Here is a 25,366-nt window from a genome sequence, read left to right on the forward strand (position 1 = left end):
ATCCTCACTAATCCCGTTTCACCCATTTGGTTCGCGGGGTTCCGGTGGTCCAATCCCCTCCTATACCCTCGTTTCCACGCGGTTCGGAGACCTCGAGGGGTGAGCCGCGAATTTGGGAGGAGACGAAGCCGCCGCCGTCGCTTCTCATGATCACGGATTTGTTGCTGCTGCAGTGCTGCCGAGGCCGACCCTCTCGACCTCGCCACCGAGCCCGACGCTCTCGACCCTCGTCGCCGAGGCATCCCCACCCGTCCCAACCCTTGTCGACCGGACCAGGGGTAGCAGCAGTGCGCGACCAGCCGGAGATAGCATCAGTCGGTAGGCAGGAATGGAGGCGGCCGCGGTACTCGCGATGCAGTCGCGGACGGTCGGGGTCGCTGGAACCGGCCGCTGTGGGCGCCCGAGCGGGGATGGCCGGGCGCGCCCGGGGAAATCCTGGCCCGCACCGCGCCTCACTGATACCTGTGAAGGTCGATATGTGCTTTGGTGAATCCAGGCCCCCCTCACTGATCTTGTACATAAGACTATTTTTTCTCTCTCGGTGGATTTGCTCCTGGCCGATTCGTCTCACCATGTTCTTGGCTGCTTGCGACGAATGTGTGTATGTATGAACCAAGAATGCACAATGTTGAGATCCAGTATAAATAAACTGTCTCGTTTGCTCATTGATCTCAGTATAAATAAACTGTACAATGTTGAGATCCAATTTTAGTCCTCGGGTCCAATTTGGCTTGTTTGATATTTAGTCATTTGCTCAATGTGTTCGATTAATTATCTGTGAAGAATTTACTCAATTTCATCAGGAAATGTTCAGCTGTCAATATACACAATGTACTCAAATTGCTACATGTTTTGATATCTAGGCATGGAAGATGAAGTAGACGGTGCCAATGACATGGTAGAACAAGAGGAGAGCATCGGCAGCGCCCTTGGCTCGTCGTTTTCAGGTAGAAACTCGAAAAGGCTCCGGTCGAAAGTGTGGGACGATTTCCCGCTAACATGAACCGGAAGAATTTGGAGGTTGACCCGGGCGAGCTACACAAAGAACTTTTCACTATATTTGCTGCGCACTGGCACTCACCATCGATAAGAGCCCGTGATAGGTTTAGTAAGTTTGTTGCTTGCTTGAATCCTATGGTCAAGATGTCGGATGAATATGTCATGCACATGTACTTTAAGGAACTGTTTGACAAAGAAAAGACCAAACTGAAGGAGAAGCTTGCCACTTTGCGCAGTCGGGTTTGCTTGACTGCTTATGTGGGGCACCACGATTTGCTCTCAACGTTCTTATGTCTGAGTGTTCATTACATTGATGATGAATGGGAGAAGCAGAAAAACATCATCAAATTTCATACCGTGGATCCTTCCTGCAGTGGAGAGGAATTGAGCCAGTCTATATTGTATGCTATTGACGATTGGGGTCTTCGTGACAAGGTTTTCAGCATTATACTAGATGATGCATTTCCGGACGATTCAGTTACTTCAGATATCAAAGCCCGTCTCCAAAAATGAAACCTTCGCTCGGCAAATCGGAACGTCTCTACATCCGGAAAAAATGGCAGACTTGCCTCGAGGTATCTAAGGTAAGATTTCACTATGTTCTTAGTTCTTGTATACAAACATGATCAGTAAGAGCAAGGTTTCTTTGTTTCTGCCTCACCTATTCGTTTACCCCCTCTAGATTCACTTCGGTGGTGGAAGTGCAACATGTAGCCCCGTGCTCTGTTACCAGTCATCATCCTTGGTTGTTTTAGACTCTGTCTGTTATCGTGTTTGAGCTCATCGGTTAGTGATTCGTTTCGTTGATCTAGTAATTGGTAGAATCAGTAAGCGAAGAAGTATAGCAAGAGGTTGCCGTTGATCCTGCAGCCGCAGAACAGACAACGCGTTGTCCATTGACCTGATTCTCTTAGCTGGCTGATCACCATGTTAGTTTTCTTGATTGGGGTCTTGATGCATTTTAAGCTTCTCTAGGGAGACATTTAGGCGAGTTAAGCGTCCAGAGTTTTAAGTTCGGAGAAAGTCGGATGTACACATTTAGGTTGCGTAACCACTCGAGCTAAGCTTCTCTACACTTGCCCCACTAGTTTGATCTCAGATGCTATTTTTTTCTTATACATGATCATGTTTGTATACAGTTTCTCTAAACTTGGGTGATTTCACTATGTTTTTTGGTTCACGTGCATACAAACATGATCTCATTCTTTACATAATGCTTGTCATATCAACAAACTATACGTGATAAATTTATCAAAAAAGATATTATAATTTTTGGATTCGTGATTTAAGTATTTGGAACACTGATTAGATGAGCTAGACTTCAGAAGCCAACACATGAATTAGGCCTTCAAAAGCAGAAGAATTTGAAAGAATTGGAAAGAAAAAAAACTAACATGAAGAAGAATTTGTACATGAATTAGGGCCTTTAAAAGCAGAAGAAATATTTTGGGAATACCCCACTAAGTCACTACGTCTTCTGACTGTTCTGTGACCAACCCTTTTGCTGTCCTTCCACGTGTTGTATATTTCGCTATCTTGTCGCTGAAGCTTTATCAAATCTAGCCTAACTTAGGATTTCTCCCGCTGGTTGCTGCTGCAAGTAATTCTTTTTTTCTTCAGTCGAATGCATTATTCACCATATCTATCACCTCTCTTTGGTTTAAATAAAGCAAATTCATGAAACGGCTGCTAACAGTAGCAATATTACCTTGTTTTCTTCAGTATCCTCTACTAGTGCTAATTATATTCAGTCAAGACAGTATGTATTAGATTGTTCACATTCTAAAAAAGATAGACAATGATTTATTTGCTGGTTCTTTTTTCAATTTTATTGGTTGATATGTCTAGGTTTTTCTTCACATCTAACCCTTGTACCGATTCATCTATTTTTTATAGGGACCTGATATCGCCCAAGTGGGTGACCATGTGTTGCCGCCACAAGTCTCCTCCATGCAGTGCCGCCCACAAACATGTCTTCGTATCATTCGACGATCAAACATGTGTTTATGTTGTGATAAATCGTTAACTTTTATTGGTTGAATATCTTGTATTTTTGATTTGGACAATGGCATGTGTCATGTTTTTCATTTGGACCATGAGATGAATGGATGTACCATCTTCAATTGAACCGTCGATTATATGAGCCTACTTGTTATTATGCGTAATTTAGTTATACCTTTGTTGCAAGTACATTTCTTCGTGTGTTAAAGTTGTAAAAATTACATTTTTAACTTTAATATAGTAAATTTGCAAACCATGTGTATCAATCCCTATGTACCAAATAGTAAGGGTATGTGAGGGGTTTGGGGGAATTTGGGGGATTTGAACGGATTGGGTGATGCTTGCCATAGTGGGAGTAACTAAGGTAGTATCATGTACTTGGGACTAGTAAATATGCTGATGTGGAAGACAATTAAAGAAGAGAGAGAGGGTTAGAGTAACATAGGTAGATACCATTAAATGCTATCCTACTATGTGTCATGCATGTCAACAAATAAGATCATCTATGATACTATTTTATGATAGTATGCATTATGAAAATAGTATCATATAATAGTATCATACGCATGATACTAGTCTATGATACTCTTCACTGTAACCAGCCTGAGAGGAAGGGATTCAGCAAATCCTCCGGAATCCCCTCCTCCAAAAACCCTTGGAGTCAAACGAGCCCTTATGAGTCCATCGTCGTCACAAGGGGACCTTTTCGAAAACGAAAAAAAGCCTTTCCGCCGCCCGCACTCCGTGACACCTCTTGGTTTTGTTGGCTTTGCAGTGCAGCCCAATCCACGCACGCATCTGCCAGTTTGCTTCTTGACTGCTTGGCTGCGTGTGTCCGCCCGCCCACCCCACCGGATCGCGGATCGCACCCACCCACTATTCTATAGAGACTCTGCGCCATCGCCCAAGCAGCGCGGAGTGGAGGTCCTCTCGCTCGCTGCCGGCGCCACTCCTCTGACGCCTGACGGCGATGCAGGCCCCGGGCGGCGTCGGTGGAGGTGGAGGTGGAGGGGAGGCGGGGGACATGCGGGGCCGGCACCGGATCCAGGCCGAGCTCAAGAAGCTCGAGCAAGAAGCACGCTTCCTCGAGGTCCGCCCGCCCATGCCATCCTCGTTTCCTTCGTTACCTTCTCTCTGAATATATCTTCCCTGAAATTTAAACAGTGTTAGTTTGTCTCCGACAAGGGGAAAAGAGTGGCTGCTTTCATGAGTCTTTGGGCCTTTTCTTTGACTTTTGTTTCGAAAAAATCGTTGGCGTAAGAAGGGCAATTCTCCTGCAGAAAGGCGGCACCGAAGCTTTTAGCTTTTCAGCCCAATGTTCCAACCATGGAAACTAGTTTGGGGGCAGCGATTTATTCGATCCCCATCCCTCGCCATGGACCACGAAAACTTCGACATGGCTGACCTCCAAGGTTCTCGCGCAGCTCTCGCCGGCATTTCCTTGCGTCCCATGGGGTAGGGGGTGGGCCGCCGGTGGGGTGGGTGGGGGAGAGGGAAGAAAGGGGTCAAAAGGGCATGTCCACATTCGGTGCCCCCTTGGTCGTGGACACCTGCTTCAGGATTTCTTGCTGCAAATATTCACCTCCGTACTACTAGTATTTCGTGGGCCTTTTCTCTGACACGCACAGATCTGTCCGGCTATATCCATCCATCCAGCTTACGGGGCTGGACATGATTCCAGTTTCTCTGCTGAAGAAAACAAAAGCGAAATTCTGCTGCGTCAAATGATTGTGCAGTGTACCGCCGAGGAATTAACTAGTGAGGGTGCACATGGGGTGAGGCGCTGCTGCGGGGGACCTGTTGCATGGGGAGCCATGTTTTCTACTAGTTCGTGCCAGTGCGTCATCCAATCGCTGCAAGTCATTGGTAGGAGAAATCGGTGCTGGATCAACGTGGTTACCCAAACACGAGATATGCCTTTTTATTCATGGGAGGATTCAAACAAGTACAATAGCAAAGTGTTTTCAGTTGATGCCTTGGCATCACAATTTTACTATTCACTCTTTAGGTGACAAGTTGGTATGCTCATTCTAGGATGTGCTGGTGTCCAGCCCACAAAGCCAGAGAACTGCTTAACGAATCGAAAATCCTCTTCTGCTCCTGACCTCAAATGAGCTCGAGTGAATAGTAAAATTGAAGAAAAAATTTACAAATATTTTGTGTTCTTGACAAATTTCGGAACAGAAGGACATTCGTGGAAGTCATGGGAAATAAAACAAAATAAGCACTCCAAAATGCTTCCAAAAATGGCATTATTGGAGCCTTTTTTTGCCATGGCTTCCACGATTTTTCTGTCACGATTAAGTTTTGCAAGCACACAACATTTGTAGTTCATCCCAAAAAAAGTTCAGGATTTTTTTCACTATTTTTTTCAATTTATTGTTCAACATTGAGCATTTGAGCTCTGGAGCAGACACTTCACGTCTCAAATGCTATTTACAAGTATGAACGTGAACTTTGCTATCAGTTGTCCTATTCACAACGTATTTTTGTAGTTCTTACTAGTTAGGACTAACTTGGATAGTTTTGATTTATTTACCTGTGGTTATTCCCAAGTTGTACTAGTTTTTTACACCCTTTGCCAGTTGCAGCGCGAATGAACATTGGGATGGCATGAGAGACTTAGATTCATATAGGAACCTTCGGCAATTTGAAGATTATGATGTAGTTACAAGTTAAATGCCATCATGGCAGAATAATATATAGTTACATAGGAGCCTTTGGCAATCTGAAGATTTTCTTGCTCTATGAAGAACTAAAGAAACATTTCTAGTATGTTATTTGATTAAGTGCTTAATTTCGAATCAATTATGTTTATATACTGCTACAATTTATTTAATTATGAAACTATTTTTTGAGGGTTTAATTATTAAACTCTGTTCATTATTATAACTACAACGTTTTGTATCATCAATTTCAAGTCATAGTTAATGATAAAATTTCCTGTCACTCCAAGTTCTCATTTATTGAAATTCTTACAATCAGAGGCCAGATAAATATCATCATGAATAAAATTCATTTGTTCCCCATATATATGCTTCTGGATAATCTATATTTCAAGGACCAAGAGCATGGCATTGCCAGATTAATGGTATTATACTATATAAAATATTTCATCATTTTTCTTAAATCCATTGTATTTCTTTTTGTGAAGTACTCTTGCAAGTTCAAACCTGAAAAGGGATATGAGTGGTGTCTCTTGATTAAGATGTAATAACATAGTTCTTATCCTTTTTTTTTCTGGGGAACAAAGTTCTTATCTGATAGTAAATTCTACCGTCGACATCCTATTATGGTTAAAATAAAAATAATCAACATATGCAATCAGTTTGAGGACAGATCCAAATATTTATCTATTTTTGTGGAAAATTCCATTATCATTTTTACAGGTCCAGTGATAGACAAGTAATTACCTTTTTTTATACCATTTTTATCAGCGTCAGATCATTGGATGTCATATCAACGTCTGTACTTTTGTACTGTTTAATTTACCCTACTAGTAACTACTCCCTCGGCAAAATTTGCAAAGATTTATGAGAGTCTGAGAGTTTACAAACTAGTAACTACTCCCTCTGCCCCGAATTAGTTCACTAGCAAGGATTGAGCTCAATGTTAGCCAAGAGTGTTAAGCAAGTTGTCTTACTTATTTTGATTGCTAAGTTCTCTAGCATCAATGATTTGTCAATGATTGCTAAGAGTGTTAAACTAGCAAGAATTGCTGTATTACCCAAGAGTACCAATGATTTGTCATTTTTGTTATAGCTCGGGCTCATATGCTCCAGCATGCACAGTGAATTGGAACAAATAATAATAAAATCAAAATATTCTGAGTTTTTTTTACTATGAACATGCATGTGTGTTGATCTGGGAAAAAGGAAAAAAAACGGTGCTCAATAAAGGACAATCAACTCGTTGTTTTGTGCGACTGCATGGTTGTGTTCCAAAATAGTTTGAATAATGATGGTCGGTGGACATGAACTATCTCCATCTTTATGCACAAATAAGTGAGAACTGACTCCATGTTTATGTACAAATAAGTGAGAACTGACGGCGGGGCCGTTTCCTTCCTCCCTCGCCCCCAACCACCCCCCCCCCCTCCGCCCGCCTCCCTCCAGATCTGTTGTCCGGCGGCGCCGGCGGCCTCCACATGAAACAAGGGCGGCCTTCACGCTGGTGGCGCCCGCAGACTCCGGTGGATCTTCACCGGCTGGCTGGGGACCTTGCAATCTGGATGGGAACCTTCACCGGCTGGCTGTGCTGCTCTTCGGCCGGCCTCCGTGGCGGCCAGGAGTGCCTTGCTAGGTGGATGTTGGTTTCCGGGCTTCCGGCCAATGGAGGGCGGACGACGGTTCATGGTCCTAGGGTTCCTCTTACGTCAAGACGGAGATCTGCCTGACGTCTGTCTTTTCGATTTGGCCGGAGTGTCGGGTTCCGGAAGGCTCCGTTGGCGAACTCCCATAGGCATGTTATACCTGGAGACTACTGGATCAGGTGGGAATCGGTCGTGCCCATTTGTCCCTTGTTAAAGAGGGAGCGGCGCGAAGCTCTGCTATTTGTTGCCATTAGGAGCTACGTTTTGCTCCATGGTTAAGTCACAGGCGGAGAATGTCATGGAAGCCGAGGTTGGAGGACTGGTAATGGTGATTGGAGCCTACGGCGCTGAGAAACTTGCTTGGAGTTTCGGAATTTGTAACAATGGTATGTAAGTGGGGGCGACAACACATGTGAATGTTCAAGGTCTTACCTTTCAGGATGAAAATCCAAGGTCTGGTCTTAATTGATTGTGCCTGACAATGACCTTGTTGAAGGCATTGTTTTTTAGAGCGGGGACAATCTTCATGGTGAAAACCAACATCTACGATCGGGTGATGATGGCGCTTGTGCACTGTTTCCTTCTTTGAGTGTGTTGTTTCCTTCTTTGAGGCGTCACTTTTTGAGAACTCGAACCTCAGGTGTTGTTTTGGTGGTCGTTGTACTATTGCTACAAAGACTGGAACTTTGTAGCCGGAATTTTCTTTTTTAGCTTCTTCTTTTTTTTGTTTTGGTTGCGTGCATCCGTAATGCTATTAGGGTATTGCGTTGTTGGAGAGGCTGGGTGTAATTGGTATCTTCGTGATATTAATATATTCCCTTTATAAAAAAAATGAGAATTGATGATGCTTCACTTATAGTAAATTTATTTGAACAGTCCACTCAAACTTCTCCATTAGTGCCAACATTTCAGGGATGCAAGCAGAGAAAGCTAGCGGGGGGGGGGGGGGGGGGGGGGGGGGTATGTTTTGTAAATAAGTTTTCACAATAGAGATGCTACTGATGGTCTAAGTATTTGTCCTTGACATCATTATCTGTAGACCTGGCACAGTTAAATATCTCGAAATATACAATTGTTTACAACTGGTAAGGATGCTTGTTTCCTTAAAAGACATGGGATATTCCCTTCTCTACCAAACTGTTGATATTCTCAATTGAACTTCATACAGGAGGAACTTGAAAAGCTAAATAAAATGGATAAGGTGTCAGCAGCACTGCAAGAGTACGTGTCTGAAAAAACGCGATCCATTCACATTCTACTCTATGGTGTTACTGCTTAAAAAGCACCCACGGTGTGTATTATTGGACAGGGGGCTGACTGCATTATTAACCTTTTGTTAGGTTTGTAGTAACAATTGAAAGCAAAGCAGACCCTCTACTTCCTGTGTAAGTAACCACCAAAATATCCTATTAGTTTATCCAAGGGATTATTAACATTTTCTCAACTCATAGTCTGATGGCCTTTTTTTTCTATAACTGCAGAACTACCGGAGTTGCTTACCAGTCTTGGGATAGGTGGTTTGAAGGTCCGCAGGATCTGCGTAGATGCAAATGCTGGTTTTTGTGACAAAATGGTAAGAAAGTAAGAGTGACACCAAAACACAAGCAACAGCGAGGACCGATTATTTTCCCATAGAGTTTCTTCACAATCTCTGCTGAAGGAATTGTATGAGAAGGGTACTATGGAACAAGGGAGGACTAAGACTTTGTTCTTCAATAAGTTCTTTCTATCTATTGCATTCTGGTGCATTACATTACCTCTGGACTCTGCTGTTGGTGAAGTATGAGATCTTAGCTCAAGAATGTCGTCCAAGTCTGAGAAATTATGTGAAGTCTCTTATTCTTTTCATTTAGTTGTCAAGTTGGATATTCTGAAATCAACGTTCAACAATGAAATTGTCAATTATTTCTCTTACTTTTGAGCCGTGACAAAAAAAAAATCATGGATGTATTTTTGTTGCTGCGAATGGAACTTTTGCTATCTTGTCAGTCTAATTACAACATGAGGAATATGCAACCTACCATTCGGCTTGACACTGGAGCCTGCCCCGACTTGAGTGAAAAGCCCAAACCTAATTTGGCCCAGCCAAATACTGGTAAGCAAGCACAAGATAGGCCACAAGTGAGGAGGTGACCTTATCCGAAGAAAGCCATGGCAGTGGCGCACACAGTCACCATCTTCACAGCCAAAAACAACCCGAGCAATTACCAGTACCAGAGGATAGAGGAGGATGGCAATGGCGCCATCGCCCGCAAGCGCTTCCTCCTCCACCACCTCCCCTCTCCTCCCTTCTTCCCCATCCATCTCTGCGTTCCTTGCCTCACACCCGGCCCTCACCCTCCTCCACACGCAATGCGCCACCATGGCTCACCTCCGCCAGCTCCACGCCGCGCTCGTCAAGTCTGGCCTCACCAAAGACCCCATCGCCGCCAGCCGCGCCGTCGCCTTCTGCGCCGGCGAAGGACGCGACGCTGCCTACGCCGCGCGCATCGTGAGGTACCACCCGAGGCCCAACTCCTTCATGTGGAACACCGTCATAAGGGCGCTGTCCGACGGGCCCGGCCCGGACGCGGCCGTGGCGCTGTTTGTCGACATGCTCCGGTCGCCCACGCCGCCGGAGCGGCGCACGTTCCCGTCTCTGTTCGCGGCCTACGCGCGCCTCGGCCGCGCTGACGACGGCGCGGCGCTCCACGGCATGGTGCTCAAGCTCGGGCTCGCCGGGGACGCGTATACACGCAACTCCATGATCGCCATGTACGCGTCCTGCGGCCGCGCGGACGAAGCGCTGGCGCTTTTCGGGCAGTGCCAGGTGTTTGATGTGGTCGCGTGCAACAGCGCGATCGTAGCGCTCTCGAGGGCGGGGCGCGTCGACGAGGCACGGGCGGTGTTCGACGGCATGCCGGCCCGGACCGTGGCTACATGGAGCGCCATGGTGAGCGCCTACTCCCGCGCCGCGAGGTTCCAGGATGCCGTGGATCTCTTCTCCGCGATGCAGGTGGACGGCGTGGAGCCGAACGCCAACGTGCTCGTGAGCGTCCTCGGCTGCTGCGGCAGCCTTGGCGCGCTGGAGCAGGGCGCGTGGGTGCACGCGTACATAGACAAGCACGACGTGGGCATGAACGCGCTCGTAGTCACCGCCCTAGTGGACATGTACTGCAAGTGTGGCTCCATACACAAGGCTCGCCAGGTGTTCGACACCTCGAGATCGCAGGGCTTGGCCAAGCTGTCATCCTGGAACGCCATGATGCTTGGCCTGGCAGCGCACGGGCAATGCCAAGAAGCGCTCGCCTTGTTCTCCTTGCTGGAACCTTACGGTCTCAGACCGGACAACGTCACCTTCATCGCGATGCTGATGGCCTACGGCCATTCCGGCATGGCGGACGAGGCGAAGGCTCTGTTCGCGTCAATGGTGAGGGAATACGGTGTTACACCGGGAATCGAGCACTATGGTTGCCTGGTCGACGCGCTCGCCCGGGCCGGAAGGCTCCGGGAGGCGGAGGACACCATACGGGCAATGCCGATGAAGCCAGACGCGGCAATATGGGGCGCCCTGCTCTCGGGATGCCGCTTGCACGGCGACGCGGAGGCGGGGGCGCGCGCGGCGCGGGGAGCCGTGGAATGCGACCCACGGGACAGCGGCGCGTACGTGCTCGCGGCAAGTGTGCTTGCACGCCACGGCGTGGTAGGCCGGGGCTTGGGTGTCAGGGGGAAGATGCGGGAGGAGGGAGTGGCCAAGGTGCCCGGGTGTAGCATGATCGAGGTGGATGGTGTCGTCCACGAGTTCGTGAGCTAGTTCTACAAGTGTTCAAAAGTTCAAGGTACATAGCAACAGCAAAATACAGACTTGTCATATGGAGGTTTAGTTTGTGGTTTATTGTTTCAGTTTCGTTCTTTTCAACCGATATCTATGACATTTTTACAAAAAGGCTTCTGCAGTTTCCTTTAATTAACTTACAGTCCGTTTACAAGTAAACCCAAACCGTTTTTTCACATTTTACACAAAATCTCCTTACTTTCATGCTAAATAATCCGCGGTCCAAATTATAGTAGAGTGAATCATTTTTTAAATTTTTTATGTAAACCACTCATATATGCGTTAATAACCCCGAAGTTCATTTAGAATAAATATGGATTTTCAAATAACGATATCTTTTAAACCGTAAATTCAATTTAAATATGTTATATATGAAACTTGATTAGAAAAATGTGTAGAGTTTGAATATGTTGTTATTTTACATGTTAAATATTTTTAAAATACTATAGAGGATACAATGCTAATCAATATTTGTCTTTATTTCGTACCGACTATCTCTATTGTAACATGTAAACTTAACCATCAATATTTGGGAAATGTTATAATCTTTGGACATGATGTACTTGTACTAGGTTTCTTTTTGTACATATTTTATAATCTAAAATCTTAGGTACGTGCCTTTTTTTACAGTATCCACGCGTGATTTTACCAATGGACTATACTTTTTTCATTGTTCATTTTTCTCCCGTTGCAACTCACGGGCATTTGTGCTAGTATGTAATATGCACCTATGTGACTTGTCAAATACTCCATTTTTCTAAAACGAAGGAAAAAAAAATGCCTTATCAAATAATTAAACAAAAAAAAGAATTATCCAATTAATCCACGCAAAACCAAAAAAACAATTAGAACATGGTCACTTGTGAACTACTCCCAAAGCATGAATGTCCATGACCACGCCACGTCCCCACCAGGCAAGCAAACATCTACAACCTCCTCCCTATGGATCACAATATCAGAAAATAACCACCATAAAAAAACGCATCAATATAAGACGACTCCCCTAACCCACGGTTAGGGTTTTATCTCCTCTAAAGCGGCTTCATCGCCCCAGAGTCTACCACCTAGGAAATCGATCAGATCGGCGCCTGCGCCGACCATGCTGGTTTCTTCCCTCTACCTTGATGGCTTCCCCATCGGTTGCCAACTCCGTTGTAAGGGGGTGCGGCAGCGGCGACGCCCAACGACCTGGAGGACTTCTTCGACCAACTCGATCTCAGCGAAGAAGAATTCAACGATGTGGAGATTGATGAGGAGGATCAAGAGATCCATGACAGTGTTCGGTGGTTAGCCCTAGCTAGGGTTCACACCGAGAAAAACTTATCTCAGGCTGACTTCTACAAAGATATGAGGGCGGCGAGGAACCTTGGGCAAGGTGTGCGCTTCAGGCCGGTTGGTCCTAACAGATTCGTTATCCAGGCTTCTTGCCTGGGTGATTGGGAACGCATCATGCGTCAAGGGCCATGGTTATTCCGTAACATGGGAGTACTGATATGCCCATACGATGGCTTTAGCAGAACGGAGGAGGTCAAGGTTGATCTCATGCCAATCTGACTCCAAATCCACAAGCTGCCCGATCCCTTTTGCAAGGAAGAGATTGGCATGAAGCTGCTGAAAGGTGTCGGGGATATCCTGGAGATGCGTCTCTCTGGTAATACCCGTGGCGATTACGTGCGGGTAAGGGTCAATCATGATATTAAGCTTCCCCTAACGAAGTTCATTAGGATAGTTCAGGCAAAGGAAAGGCAGATCTATCTCATTCGGTATGAGAAACTGACGTGCTTTTGCAAACTCTGTGGTCTCATTGGTCACGAGCACAAGGAGTGTGGATTGGGAATGTGGAGCCATGGAATGCGACCCACGGGACAGTGGCGCGTACATGCTCGTGGCAAGTGTGCTTGCACGTGACGACGAGGTAGGCCGGGGCTTGGGTGTTAGGGGGAAGCTGCAGGAGGAGGGAGTGGCCAAGGTGCCCGGGTGTAGCATGATCGAGGTGGATGGTGTCATCCACGAGTTCGTGAGCTAGTTCTACAAGTGTTCAGAAGTTCAAGGTACATAGCAACAGCAAAATACAGACTTGTCATATGGAGGTTTAGTTTGTGGTTTATTGTTTCAATTTCGTTCTTTTCAACCGATATATATATGTAATATGCACCTATGTGACCTCTCAAATACTCCATTTTTTTGAAACGGAAGCAAAAAAATTGCCTCATCAAATAATTAAACAAAAAATATCCAATTAATTGACGCAAAACCGAGAGAAAACAATTAGAACCTGGTCACTTGTGAACTACTCCCAAAGCATGAATGTCCATGACCACCCCACGTCCCCACCAGGCAAGCAAACATCTACAACCTCCTCCTTATGGATCATAATATCGGAAAATAACCACCACCGAAAACATATCAATATATACATTGCACACGCCAGACTAGAAGAAAAACATTCCATCAAGCCTTATCTGTGACGTCATTCTTCTCGCTTTTTCTCAAGAGTGACCTTTGGGGAAGTTTAAAATTTGATGAGATCGTTTCGTTATCAAAGTCTAAGGAGGTTGTTCGTATCCATCAAATACCTAAGCATGCCCTCAGTTTTCTTTAATGAGTTGATATTATATTAATTGAATATCCTTTTTGTTTTACGAGATTTTTGCTAAACCATATACATATAAAATGACAACAATGGAATCCCAATCCCCTACTTTTATTTGTAAAGTCTCTGGATCTATCTATGTAGTGTAATGTTCACACTAAGATAACTACAAATAGGCTCAATGTGGTGATTGATCACGTGCTCCGTCCCTCTCAAAGGACACACTACTAGAAAATATCTTATAGGTAGATGATTAACGGTAGCGTGAAGTAATTGGCCGCTGTTGATTCTATTTAGCAGCAGCTCGGCCAAGAGATAGCGCTATAGGTATATGTTAGTAACAGCGCGGGCCTTGGTGGGCCACACTACTACTGTATGGCTCCCATCATGTCCCCCGTGGCTGGCTATTGTAGACGCCGCGTGCAGCCGTCGCCCACTGTCATCATCGCCCATCGCAGTCGTCTCCCCTGCTCCTCCTTGATCGAGGTAATCTCTCTCCTCTCTCCTCCCTTCCTCCCTTACTCCCACCTCTCACACTCCTCCCTCCTTCCATGTTGCTTAGATGGATGGATTGATGTTGTTGAATTTGTTAGATGTATGGATGGATTGATTGTGGATGTTGCTACATGGATGTATTGATTGTGGATATTTTTTTCAAGTTCTATAAATTATCCAAGTTCTAGGTCTAGATGGAGATGATGTGCTAAATGTCATGTTATATGCAAGTTTTTATAAATGTTTTCATAGATGTAGTAGTAGTAGTAGATGAGTAGCCGTGAAAATGTGAAGATGGTATTTTTTTATATGAAAATGTGAAGCTGGTACCATTTTTATATGATAATAGATTTGGATAGCATTTCAACAAATTGAACTTTTTGTTTTGTATTTATGTGATGTTTGATTTGAGGGACCTATGATATGCTATGTTGATGTTCGAAGAAAGACTAATACCCATGATACATGAATTTGTAGGGAACACCTTGGAGTGGCCTATGATTTGCCGGAATGTTGATTCATTTCTGTTTTGGAAAATTTCATACGCTCGATATGTACTGTTTCTAACAAAGGTCATGCCGAAATTGCGGGAACAGGAATTAAACGACATTCCAACAAAACATAGGCCATTTTTATGTCATTACTCCATATATGTAATGTTAATTGATTGATGCTTAGGATTGACTTTTAGTCTGTCGGAGCTCCTTGTGTGACTTTGAGTCTGTTATTGAAGGAGGAATCCTGACTATTGTCATGGGCCTCGCTTCCTCTTCTTCTACTCGCGATATATACCTTGATATAATGCGCGAGAGAAGCAGGGGAAGCGACCACCATCGACGGTCGAAATATCACAGAGGAAGAATCCCGATTTTGTCATGGGGGTCGCTTTCTCTTTCTTCCCTGTGTGCTAGACATTTTAGTAATGCACGCAGGGACAAAGGGAGGAGCGACCAGCACCAACGGTCAAAATTTCTGTCGAGATGAAGAACGTCGACTGTTGTGGGGGTTGCTCTTCCTCTTTCTCCTCGTGATAGACCTTTTAGTAATACATGGGGAGAAAGAGAAGAGCGACCACCACCGACGGTCGTAATATTAGTGTGAGGAAATGTCCACCACATACACCATCATATCAGTGCGAGGGAGTATCCATCATATACACCATGAGATATGAGAGTTTTTCAAGAAAGCCTCGACAAACCAAAATCCAACCCATGCTGAATAGTGATTTGTGTGCTTCATTCCTAGTATAATTATCGTTGATTTTTAATCTTTGAATCATGAACACGGAAAATGTCTAAGGATGATAGAATCCCTAAGTGCGGTTACTGCACCGACGACGGGGATATGTGCGACCATTTTCGTTACTTAAACAACGGTAGGTTCTTCATCATCATGCTAAAGGAGGTCTTCAAAATTTCTACGATATGTAACAATGACATGTATTTTTTTTGTAATCAAACATGACGTGCACTTTTTTGCTTTAACATGTAATTTTCTTTTTTACAATTCGACTAGTGCATTTCCTGCAATGCAAGATTGTATGTCTTGAACAAGTTCCATTTCGAAGATAGGGAGAGTATGGAGGCGAAGAGACCTCACCTAAGGACAAAATATTTCATTTTTTATGTTAAGCTCTACAATGCAGTAGATCACTCATATTTTGGTTGTTCCAATTGGAAAGCAGTATGCAAGGCCTACAGGTTTTCGGAGGGCATGAAAATAACCTTCGATCTTGGTCATGAAGATGGTCATGAAAATAATATCGATATCGATATTTGAGTGTGTGTGGACATGATTCCAATTCTACCTTCATGTGAGTTTCTCAACATATTTGTTAAGTAATTTATATTGTTTATTGAAAATAATTGCTACTCATCCCTAGTTAACTTGTTTATTTTTAATTTTCATCTTATTTGTTTTCTCCAAGAAATAGACGAAAGATAGTAGACCAGACCTACTGCAGTCATGGCTCAGAGCTAAATTGGTTGGAGAAAAATCATTCGATCTCATTTGTGAATGATCTTGAGAATTATATGACCAATTATCAAATTGGAAAAAGTTATATTGGATGTGTGCCACTAGTCCACGAGTTGAGCCATATTAACATCCATGCAGATAGCATGGTAAGATTTTTTTTACTATTATTGTGTCACTAGTCCATATATTGCACACATTCTTTTTGAGCAAAACTAGATTGCTAACTATGATATTATTATGTTCTTCGACAGAAACTCGCGCTCGGGGTTGTGTCTGACCTGATGTTTGTCGAAGGTCATTTGGATATTATTAGCTTACGACCAATTCTGCTTGTGGGTTTTCGCAGTGCATACTAGATTTCTCGAAGGGATGAAAGCCTCAAAATCAAAAGATGGAACAAAGCAATGAATGCATGCACGCAACCACTTGGCAGAGACGGGAAGGATTTGCCAGACAAAAATTGGAGATAGTTGGATCTCTATTCTTCATAATGGAGATGAAGGAGTTTACCTACTTTATGCTACTTTACCTCAAAAGAAAAGTAGGTCCTAACTAGTACTCATCATGTGATAGAATGATGATGAGTTATTTAACTAGGATGATAGCAATTACTCAGTGTTAGTTAACTTGTCATACGCTAGATGATGAGTTCGTATATGACTATGATCATGATTATGTGGTACTTGTCATGTGTTAGTATGATGATGACTTATGATAACGATGAGTTTTTATATCATTGGATGGAAAAATATGGATTAGATTGTACTAGATGGATCCAATTAATCAAGTTGAATTAGTAGGAAAATCTGATGTTGGGATGGCGCACAAGTGTGCCTATCATTCGTCACTTGTGTGTCGTCCCAACATCATATGTCCTACCGATCCAATTTGGTTAATTGGATCCATCCAATTCAGTCTAATCGGTGTTTCATCCACTACCTATTCATTGTTGTCGTATATAAATTTTTATAACGGCGTATAAATGAAAAAATACAAATACATAATAGTGGCGCGGACAGGAGCACATGTTGCTGCTATTTAGCAGTAGCGCATATACTACACGCATTATTTCTATCACCACTAGTAGTAGCGCGGGCTAGAAAACGCGCTACTTCTAAATGTTAGATGATACATATAGTGCCTAGCAGTAGAGTGGGTCCACGTACTACTGATAGGCCAAAAATCAATGCTACCAGTAGTCTTTTTCTTAGTAGTGGTGGTTATGTAAGAAAGAAGCATCATTTCTGAAGTACTCACTCCGTCCCGAAATAAGTGACTCAATTTGTAGTCAGTTTAGTATAAAGTTGAGACACTTAATTTGAGATGGAGGGAGTAGTTGTTGGGGAACGTCGCATGGGAAACAAACAAATTCCTACGCACACGGAAGACCTATCCATGGTGATGATCATCTACGAGAGGGGAGATCGGATCCACATACCCTTGTGGATCGCAAAGCAGGAAGCGTTAAGAAACGCAGTTGATGTAGTCGAACGTCTTCGCGATCCAAATCGCAAGCCGTCCCACGAACTCCGTCCCGATCTAGCGCCGAACGGACGGCACCTCCACGTTCAGCACACGTGCAGCTCGATGACGATCTCCGCCTTCTTGATCCAGCAAGAGAGACGAATATATAGCTGAATTCTCTGGCAGCACGACGGCGTGGCGGTGATGGTGGTGGAGCTACTCCGGTAGGGCTGCGTCGTACCGTATCGAACTAGCTATGGGGTGTCACAAAGTGTTGTAGGGAGAGAGGGTTGCGCCTTGGCTTGAGCTACAAAAAGCCTCTCTAACCTCCACTATATATAGGAGGGAGGGGAGGGGTAGGGCCCTAGGGACAAGCCCTAGGGTTCGGACGATGCAAGGAGAGGAGGAGTTGTTGGGGAACGTCGCATGGGAAACAAAAAATTTCCTACGCGCACGAAGACCTATCATGGTGATGTCCATCTACGAGAGGGGATGAGTGATCTACGTACCCTTGTAGACCGTACAGCAGAAGCGTTAGTGAACGCGGTTGATGTAGTGGAACGTCCTCACGTCCCTCGATCCGCCCCGCGAACAATCCCACGATCAGTCCCACGATCTAGTACCGAACGGACGACACCTCCGCGTTCAGCACACGTACAACTCGACGATGATCTCGGCCTTCTTGATCCAGCAAGAGAGACGGAGAGGTATAAGAGTTCTCCGGCATCGTGACGGCGCTCCGGAGGTTGGTGATGATCTCGTCTCAGCAGGGCTTCGCCCGAGCTCCGCAGAAACGCGATCTAGAGGAAAAACCATGGAGGTATGTGGTCGGGCTGCCGTGAAAAAGTCGTCTCAAATCATCCCTAAAACCTCCGTATATATAGGTGGGAGGGGGGGGCCTTGCCTTGGGGCTCAAGGAGCCCCAAGGGGGTTGGCCGAGCCAAAGGGGGGAAGGACTCCCCCCCAAACCGAGTCCTACTTGGTTTGGTGGGTGGAGTCCCTCTTTCCTTTCCCACCTCCTCCTTTTTTTTCTTTTCTCTTTGATTTTTCTTCCAATGCGCATAGGGCCCTTTTGGGCTGTCCCACCAGCCCACTAAGGGCTGGTGCGCCACCCTCAAGGCCTATGGGCTTCCCCGGGGTGGGTTCCCCCCCCCCCCCGGTGAACTCCCGGAACCCATTCGTCATTCCCGGTACATTCCCGGTAACTCCGAAAACCTTCCGGTAATAAAATGAGGTCATCCTATATATCAATCTTCGTTTCCGGACCATTCCGGAAACCCTCGTGACGTCCGTGATCTCATCCGGGACTCCGAACAACATTCGGTAACCAACCATATAACTCAAATACGCATAAAACAACGTCGAACCTTAAGTGTGCAGACCCTGCGGGTTCGAGAACTATGTAGACATGACCCGAGAGACTCCTCGGTCAATATTCAATAGCGGGACCTGGATTCCCATATTGGATCCTACATATTCTACGAAGATCTTATCGTTTGAACCTCGGTGCCAAGGATTCATATAATCCCGTATGTCATTACCTTTGTACTTCGGTATGTTACTTGCCCGAGATTCGATCGTCAGTATCCGCATACCTATTTCAATCTCGTTTACCGGCAAGTCTCTTTACTCATTCCGTAATACAAGATCCCGCAACTTACACTAAGTCACATTGCTTGCAAGGCTTATGTGTGATGTTGTATTACCGAGTGGGCCCCGAGATACCTCTCCGTCACACGGAGTGACAAATCCCAGTCTTGATCCATACTAACTCAACGAACACCTTCGGAGATACCTGTAGAGCATCTTTATAGTCACCCATTTACGTTGCGACGTTTGATACACACAAAGTATTCCTCCGGTGTTAGTGAGTTATATGATCTCATGGTCATAGGAACAAATGCTTGACACGCAGAAAATAGTAGCAACAAAATGACACGATCAACATGCTACGTCTATTAGTTTGGGTCTAGTCCATCACGTGATTCTCCTAATGACGTGATCCAGTTATCAAGCAACAACACCTTGTTCATAATCAGAAGACACTGACTATCTTTGATCAACTGGCTAGCCAACTAGAGGCTTGCTAGGGACATTGTTTTGTCTATGTATCCACACATGTAAATGAGTCTTCATTCAATACAATTATAGCATGGATAATAAACGATTATCTTGATACAGGAATTATAATAATAATTATATTTATTATTGCCTCTAGGGCATAATTCCAACAGTCTCCCACTTGCACTAGAGTCAATAATCTAGCCTTCACATCATCATGTGAATTACATTGTAATAAATCTAACACCCATACAGTTCTGGTGTTGATCATGCTTTGGCCGTGGAAGAGGTTTAGTCAGCGGGTATGCTACATTCAGATCCGTGTGCACTTTGCATATATTTACGTCCTCTCCTTCGACCTAGTCGCGGATGAGGTTGAAGCGTCGTTTGATGTGTCTGGACTTCTTGTGAAACCGTGGTTCCTTTGCTAAGGCAATGGCACCAGTGTTGTCACAGAACAAGGTTATTGGATTCGGTGCGCTTGGCACCATCCAAGATCCGTCATGAACTACTTCATCCAGACACCCTCCTTAGTCGCCTCCGAGGCAGCCATGTACTCCGCTTCACATGTAGAATCTGCTACGACGCTTTGCTTGGAACTGCATCAGCTTACCGCACCCCCATTAAGAATAAATACGTATCCGGTTTGCGACTTAGAGTCGTCCGGATCTGTGTCAAAGCTTGCATCGACGTAACCCTTTACGGCGAGCTCTTCGTCACCTCCATACATGAGAAACATCTCCTTAGTCCTTTTCAGGTACTTCAGGATATTCTTGACCGCTGTCCAGTGATCCACTCCTGGATTACTCTGGAACCTACCTGCCATACTTATGGCCAGGCTAACGTCCGGTCTAGTGCACAGCATTGCATACATGATAGAGCCTATGGCTGAAGCATAGGGGACGGAGCGCATATGCTTTCTATCCTCATCAGTTGCTGGGCACTGAGTCTTACTCAATCTCGTACCTTGTAAAACTGGCAAGAACCCCTTCTTGGACTGTTCCATTTTGAACCTCTTCAAAACTTTATCAAGGTATGTGCTTTGTGAAAGTCCTATCAGGCGTTTTGATCTATCCCTATAGATCTTAATGCCTAGAATGTAAGCAGCTTCTCCTAGGTCCTTCATAGAGAAACTTTTATTCAAGTAATCCTTTATGCTCTCCAAAAACTCTAAGTTGTTTCCAATCAACAATATGTCATCCACATATAATATTAGAAACGCCACAGAGCTCCCACTCACTTTCTTGTAAATACAAAATTCTCCAACCACTTGTATAAACCCAAATGATTTGATCACCTCATCAAAGCGTTTGTTCCAACTCCGAGATGCTTGCACCAGTCCATAAATGGATCGCTGGAGCTTGCACACCTTGTTAGCATTCTTAGGATCGAAAAAACCTTCGGGTTGCATCATATACAATTCTTCCTTAAGGAAACCGTTAAGGAACGCCGTTTTGACATCCATCTGCCAGATTTCATAATCGAAAAATGCAGCTATTGCTAACATGATTCTGACGGACTTAAGCATCGCTACGGGTGAGAATGTCTCATCGTAGTCAACTCCTTGAACTTGTGAAAAACCCTTTGCCACAAGTCGAGCTTTATAAACGGTCACATTGCCGTCAGCGTCCGTCTTCCTCTTAAAGATCCATTTGTTCTGAATAGCCTTGCGGCCCTCAGGCAGTATCTCCAAAGTCCACACTTTGTTCTCATACATGGATCCTATCTCGGACTTCATGGCTTCTAGCCATTTGTTGGAATCTGGGCCCACCATTGCTTCTTCATAATTTGCAGGTTCATTGTTGTCCAACAACATGATTGATAAGACGGGATTACCGTACCACTCTGGAGCAGCACGTGGTCTCGTCGACCTGCGTGGTTCGACAGAAACTTGAACCGGAGTTTCATGATCATCATCATTAACTTCCTCCTCAACCGGCGTCGCAACGACAGAGGTTTCCCCTTGCCCTGCGCCACCATCCAGAGGGATGAGAGGTTCGACAACCTCGTCAAGTTCTATCTTCCTCCCACTCAATTCTCTCGAGAGAAACTCCTTCTCGAGAAAAGCTCCGTTTTTAGCAACAAACACTTTGTCCTCGGATTTGAGATAGAAGGTGTACCCAACTGTCTCTTTTGGGTAACCTATGAAGACGCACTTTTCCGCTTTGGGTTCCGGCTTTTCAGGCTGAAGCTTTTTGACATAAGCATCACATCCCCAAACTTTAAGAAATGACAACTTTGGCCTTTTGCCATACCACAATTCGTATGGTGTCGTCTCAACGGATTTTGATGGTGCCCTATTTAAAGTGAATGCAGTTGTTTCTAATGCATAACGCCAAAACGATAACGGCAAATCGGTAAGAGACATCATAGATCGCACCATCTCTAATAAAGTACGATTACGACGTTCGGACACACCATTACGCTGTGGTGTTCCAAGCGGTGTCAACTGTTAAACAATTCCACATTGTCTTAAGTGAGCACAAAACTCGAAACTCAGATATTCACCCCCATGATCAGACCGTAGGAACTTGATCTTCTTGTTACGATGATTTTCAACTTCACTCTAAAATTGCTTGAACTTTTCAAATGTTTCAGACTTGTGCTTCATTAAGTAGACATAACCATATCTACTCAAATCGTCAGTGAAGGTGAGAAAATAACGATATCTGCCGCGTGCCTCTACGCTCATCGGACCACACACATCGGTATGTATGATTTCCAACAAGTTACTTGCACGCTCCATTGTTCCGGAGAACGGAGTCTTAGTCATCTTGCCCATGAGGCATGGTTCGCACGTGTCAAGTGAATCAAAGTCAAGTGACTTCAAAAGTCCATCGGCATGGAGTTTCTTCATGTGCTTTACACCAATATGACCTAAGCGGCAGTGCCACAAAAATATGGCGCTATCATTGTTAACTCTAACTCTTTTGGTCTCAATGTTATGTATGTGTGTATCGCTATCAAGATTCAATATGAACAACCCTCTCACATTGGGTGCATGACCATAAAAGATGTTACTCATAGAAATAGAACAACCATTATTCTCTGACTTAATAGAGTAACCGTCTCGCAATAAACAAGATCCAGATATAATGTCCATGCTTAACGCAGGCACTAAATAACAATGATTCAAGTTCATAACTAATCCTGATGGTAACTGAAGTGAAACTGTGCCGACGGCGATTGCATCAACCTTGGAACCATTTCCTACGCGCATCGTCACTTCATCTTTTGCCAGCCTTCGTCTATTCCGCAGTTCCTGTTTCGAGTTGCAAATATGAGCAACAGAACCGGTATCGAATACCCAGGCACTACTACGAGAGCCGGTTAAGTACACATCAATAACATGTATATCAAATATACCTGATTTTTCTTTGGCCGCCTTCTTATCTGCCAGATACTTGGGGCAATTGCGCTTCCAGTGACCCATACCCTTGCAATAGTAACACTCTGTTCCAGGCTTAGGTCCAGCTTTGGGTTTCTTCGTCGGATTGGCAACAGGCTTGCCACTGTTCTTTGAATTACCCTTCTTGCCTTTGCCGTTTCTCTTGAAACTAGTGGTCTTATTCAGCATCAACACTTGATGCTCTTTACGGAGTTCAGACTCTGCGACTTTCAGCATCGCAAACAACTCGCCGGGTGATTTGTTCATCCCTTGCATGTTGTAGTTCAACACAAAGCCTTTATAGCTTGGCGGCAGTGATTGAAGGATTCTGTCAGTGATAGCCTCTTGCGGGAGTTCAATCCCCAGCTCAACTAGACGGTTTGAGTACCCAGACATTTTGAGCACATGTTCACTGACAGACGAGTTCTCCTCCATCTTGCAAGCATAGAATTTATCGGAGGTCTCATACCTCTCGATCCGGGCGTTCTTCTGAAAGATAAACTTCAACTCCTGGAACATCTCAAATGCTCCATGACGCTCAAAGCAACGTTGATGTCCCGGTTCTAAGCCATACAAGACTGCACATTGAACTACTGAGTAGTCCTCCTTACGTGCTAACCAAGCGTTCTTAACATCCTGATCAGCCGTAGCGGGTGGTTCATCTCCTAGCGCAGCATTAAGGACATAATCCTTCTTCCCAGCTTGTAAGATTAGCTTAAGATTACGAGCCCAGTCTACAAAGTTGCTTCCATCATCTTTCAACTTAGCTTTCTCTAGGAACGTATTAAAATTCAGGGTGACTGTCGCGTGAGCCATGATCTACAACACAAATATATTCAAAGTGTACTTAGACTATGTTCAAGATAATTAGAGTTTAACTTTAATCAAATCATTCGCTAAACTCCCACTCAAAAAGTACATCTCTCTAGTCATTTGAGTGGTTCATGATCCACTTACACTAGCTCAAGTCTGATCATCACGTGAGTTGAGTATAGTTTCAGTGGTAAGCATCCCTATGCTAATCATATCATCTATATAATTCATGATCGACCTTTCGGTCTCATGTGTTCCAAGGCCATGTCTGCACATGCTAGGCTCGTCAAGCTTAACCCGAGTGTTCCGCGTGCGCAACTGTTTTGCACCCGTTTTATGTGAACGTTGAGTCTATCACACCCGATCATCATGTGGTGTCTCGAAACGACGAACTGTAGCAACGGTGCACAGTCGGGGAGAACACAATTTCGTCTTGAAATTTTAGTGAGAGATCACCTCATAATGCTACCGTCGTTCTAAGCAAAATAAGGTGCATAAAAGGATTAACATCACATGCAATTCTTAAGTGACATGATATGGCCATCATCACGTGCTCCTTGATCTCCATCACCAAAGCACCGGCACGATCTTCTTGTCACCGGCGCCACACCATGATCTCCATCAACGTGTCGCCATCGGGGTTGTCGTGCTACTCATGCTATTACCACTAAAGCTACATCCTAGCAAAACAGTAAACGCATCTGCAAGCACAAACGTTAGTATAAAGACAACCATATGGCTCCTGCCGGTTGCCGTACCATCGACGTGCAAGTCGATATTATCTATTACAACATGATCATCTCATACATCCAATATATCACATCACATCGTTGGCCATATCACATCACAAGCATACCCTGCAAAAACAAGTTAGACGTCCTCTAATTTTGTTGTTGCATGTTTTACGTGGTGACCATGGGTATCTGTAAGTGCATCTAGTGCCCCTTAGTGATTTTGGTGGATTGAAGACTTATAGGTTAAGTACCTAATGTGTTTATAAGTGTACACAGGATCTATAGGTCATTGAGGAGTGTGAGATATTTGAAGAATATCAACCCCTAAAAATATATGTCTTCAGTTGAAGAAATTGGTCTGAAGCTGAAGAAATGAATCGCGAAGAATTTGGATGAAATTGATATTCCTCATAAAGAGATTGATATTGAGAAGATCGGTGGTTCCTGAAGAAAATCGTTCTGAAGAAATTGAAGCGTGAAGATTTTCGCTTTCTGTTTTATTTTCTTCGCATTTGATGAATAGGAACACCGTACTGTTAAAGGGGGTCAAAGTAATACTATGGAATGGATTTCCTCATGATGCTCAACCCAAGCCAAATCCTACCAAAAGCCTCAAGTGAGGAATATGAGTGACATGAGGACTCTCACAGTTGAGAGTCCCGACCGTTTCGATAAGCCACGCCAAGTCACTGATCTTATCCACTCCAACGGTCAT

The 25,366-nt window shown here is 44.5% G+C and overlaps 2 protein-coding genes across 2 annotated transcripts; both read left to right on the forward strand.

Moving 5' to 3' along the window:
- Nucleotides 1-3,724: 3,724 nt before the first annotated feature.
- On the forward strand, nucleotides 3,725-9,226 carry LOC123452141 (guanine nucleotide-binding protein subunit gamma 1). Its single transcript, XM_045128735.1, has 4 exons — nucleotides 3,725-4,090; nucleotides 8,481-8,533; nucleotides 8,653-8,697; nucleotides 8,794-9,226. Exons 1-4 carry the CDS (start codon nucleotides 3,971-3,973, stop codon nucleotides 8,876-8,878), a joined length of 303 nt encoding a protein of 100 aa, XP_044984670.1. The 5' UTR covers nucleotides 3,725-3,970; the 3' UTR covers nucleotides 8,879-9,226.
- Nucleotides 9,227-9,447: 221 nt separating this feature from the next.
- LOC123452142 (pentatricopeptide repeat-containing protein At2g42920, chloroplastic) lies at nucleotides 9,448-11,285 on the forward strand. Its single transcript, XM_045128736.1, has one exon. It carries the CDS (start codon nucleotides 9,543-9,545, stop codon nucleotides 11,103-11,105), a length of 1,563 nt encoding a protein of 520 aa, XP_044984671.1. The 5' UTR covers nucleotides 9,448-9,542; the 3' UTR covers nucleotides 11,106-11,285.
- The last annotated feature ends 14,081 nt before the right edge of the window (nucleotides 11,286-25,366 follow it).

This window comes from Hordeum vulgare, chromosome 5H, assembly GCF_904849725.1.
Source record: "Hordeum vulgare subsp. vulgare chromosome 5H, MorexV3_pseudomolecules_assembly, whole genome shotgun sequence".
Taxonomy (NCBI): Eukaryota; Viridiplantae; Streptophyta; class Magnoliopsida; order Poales; family Poaceae; genus Hordeum; species Hordeum vulgare.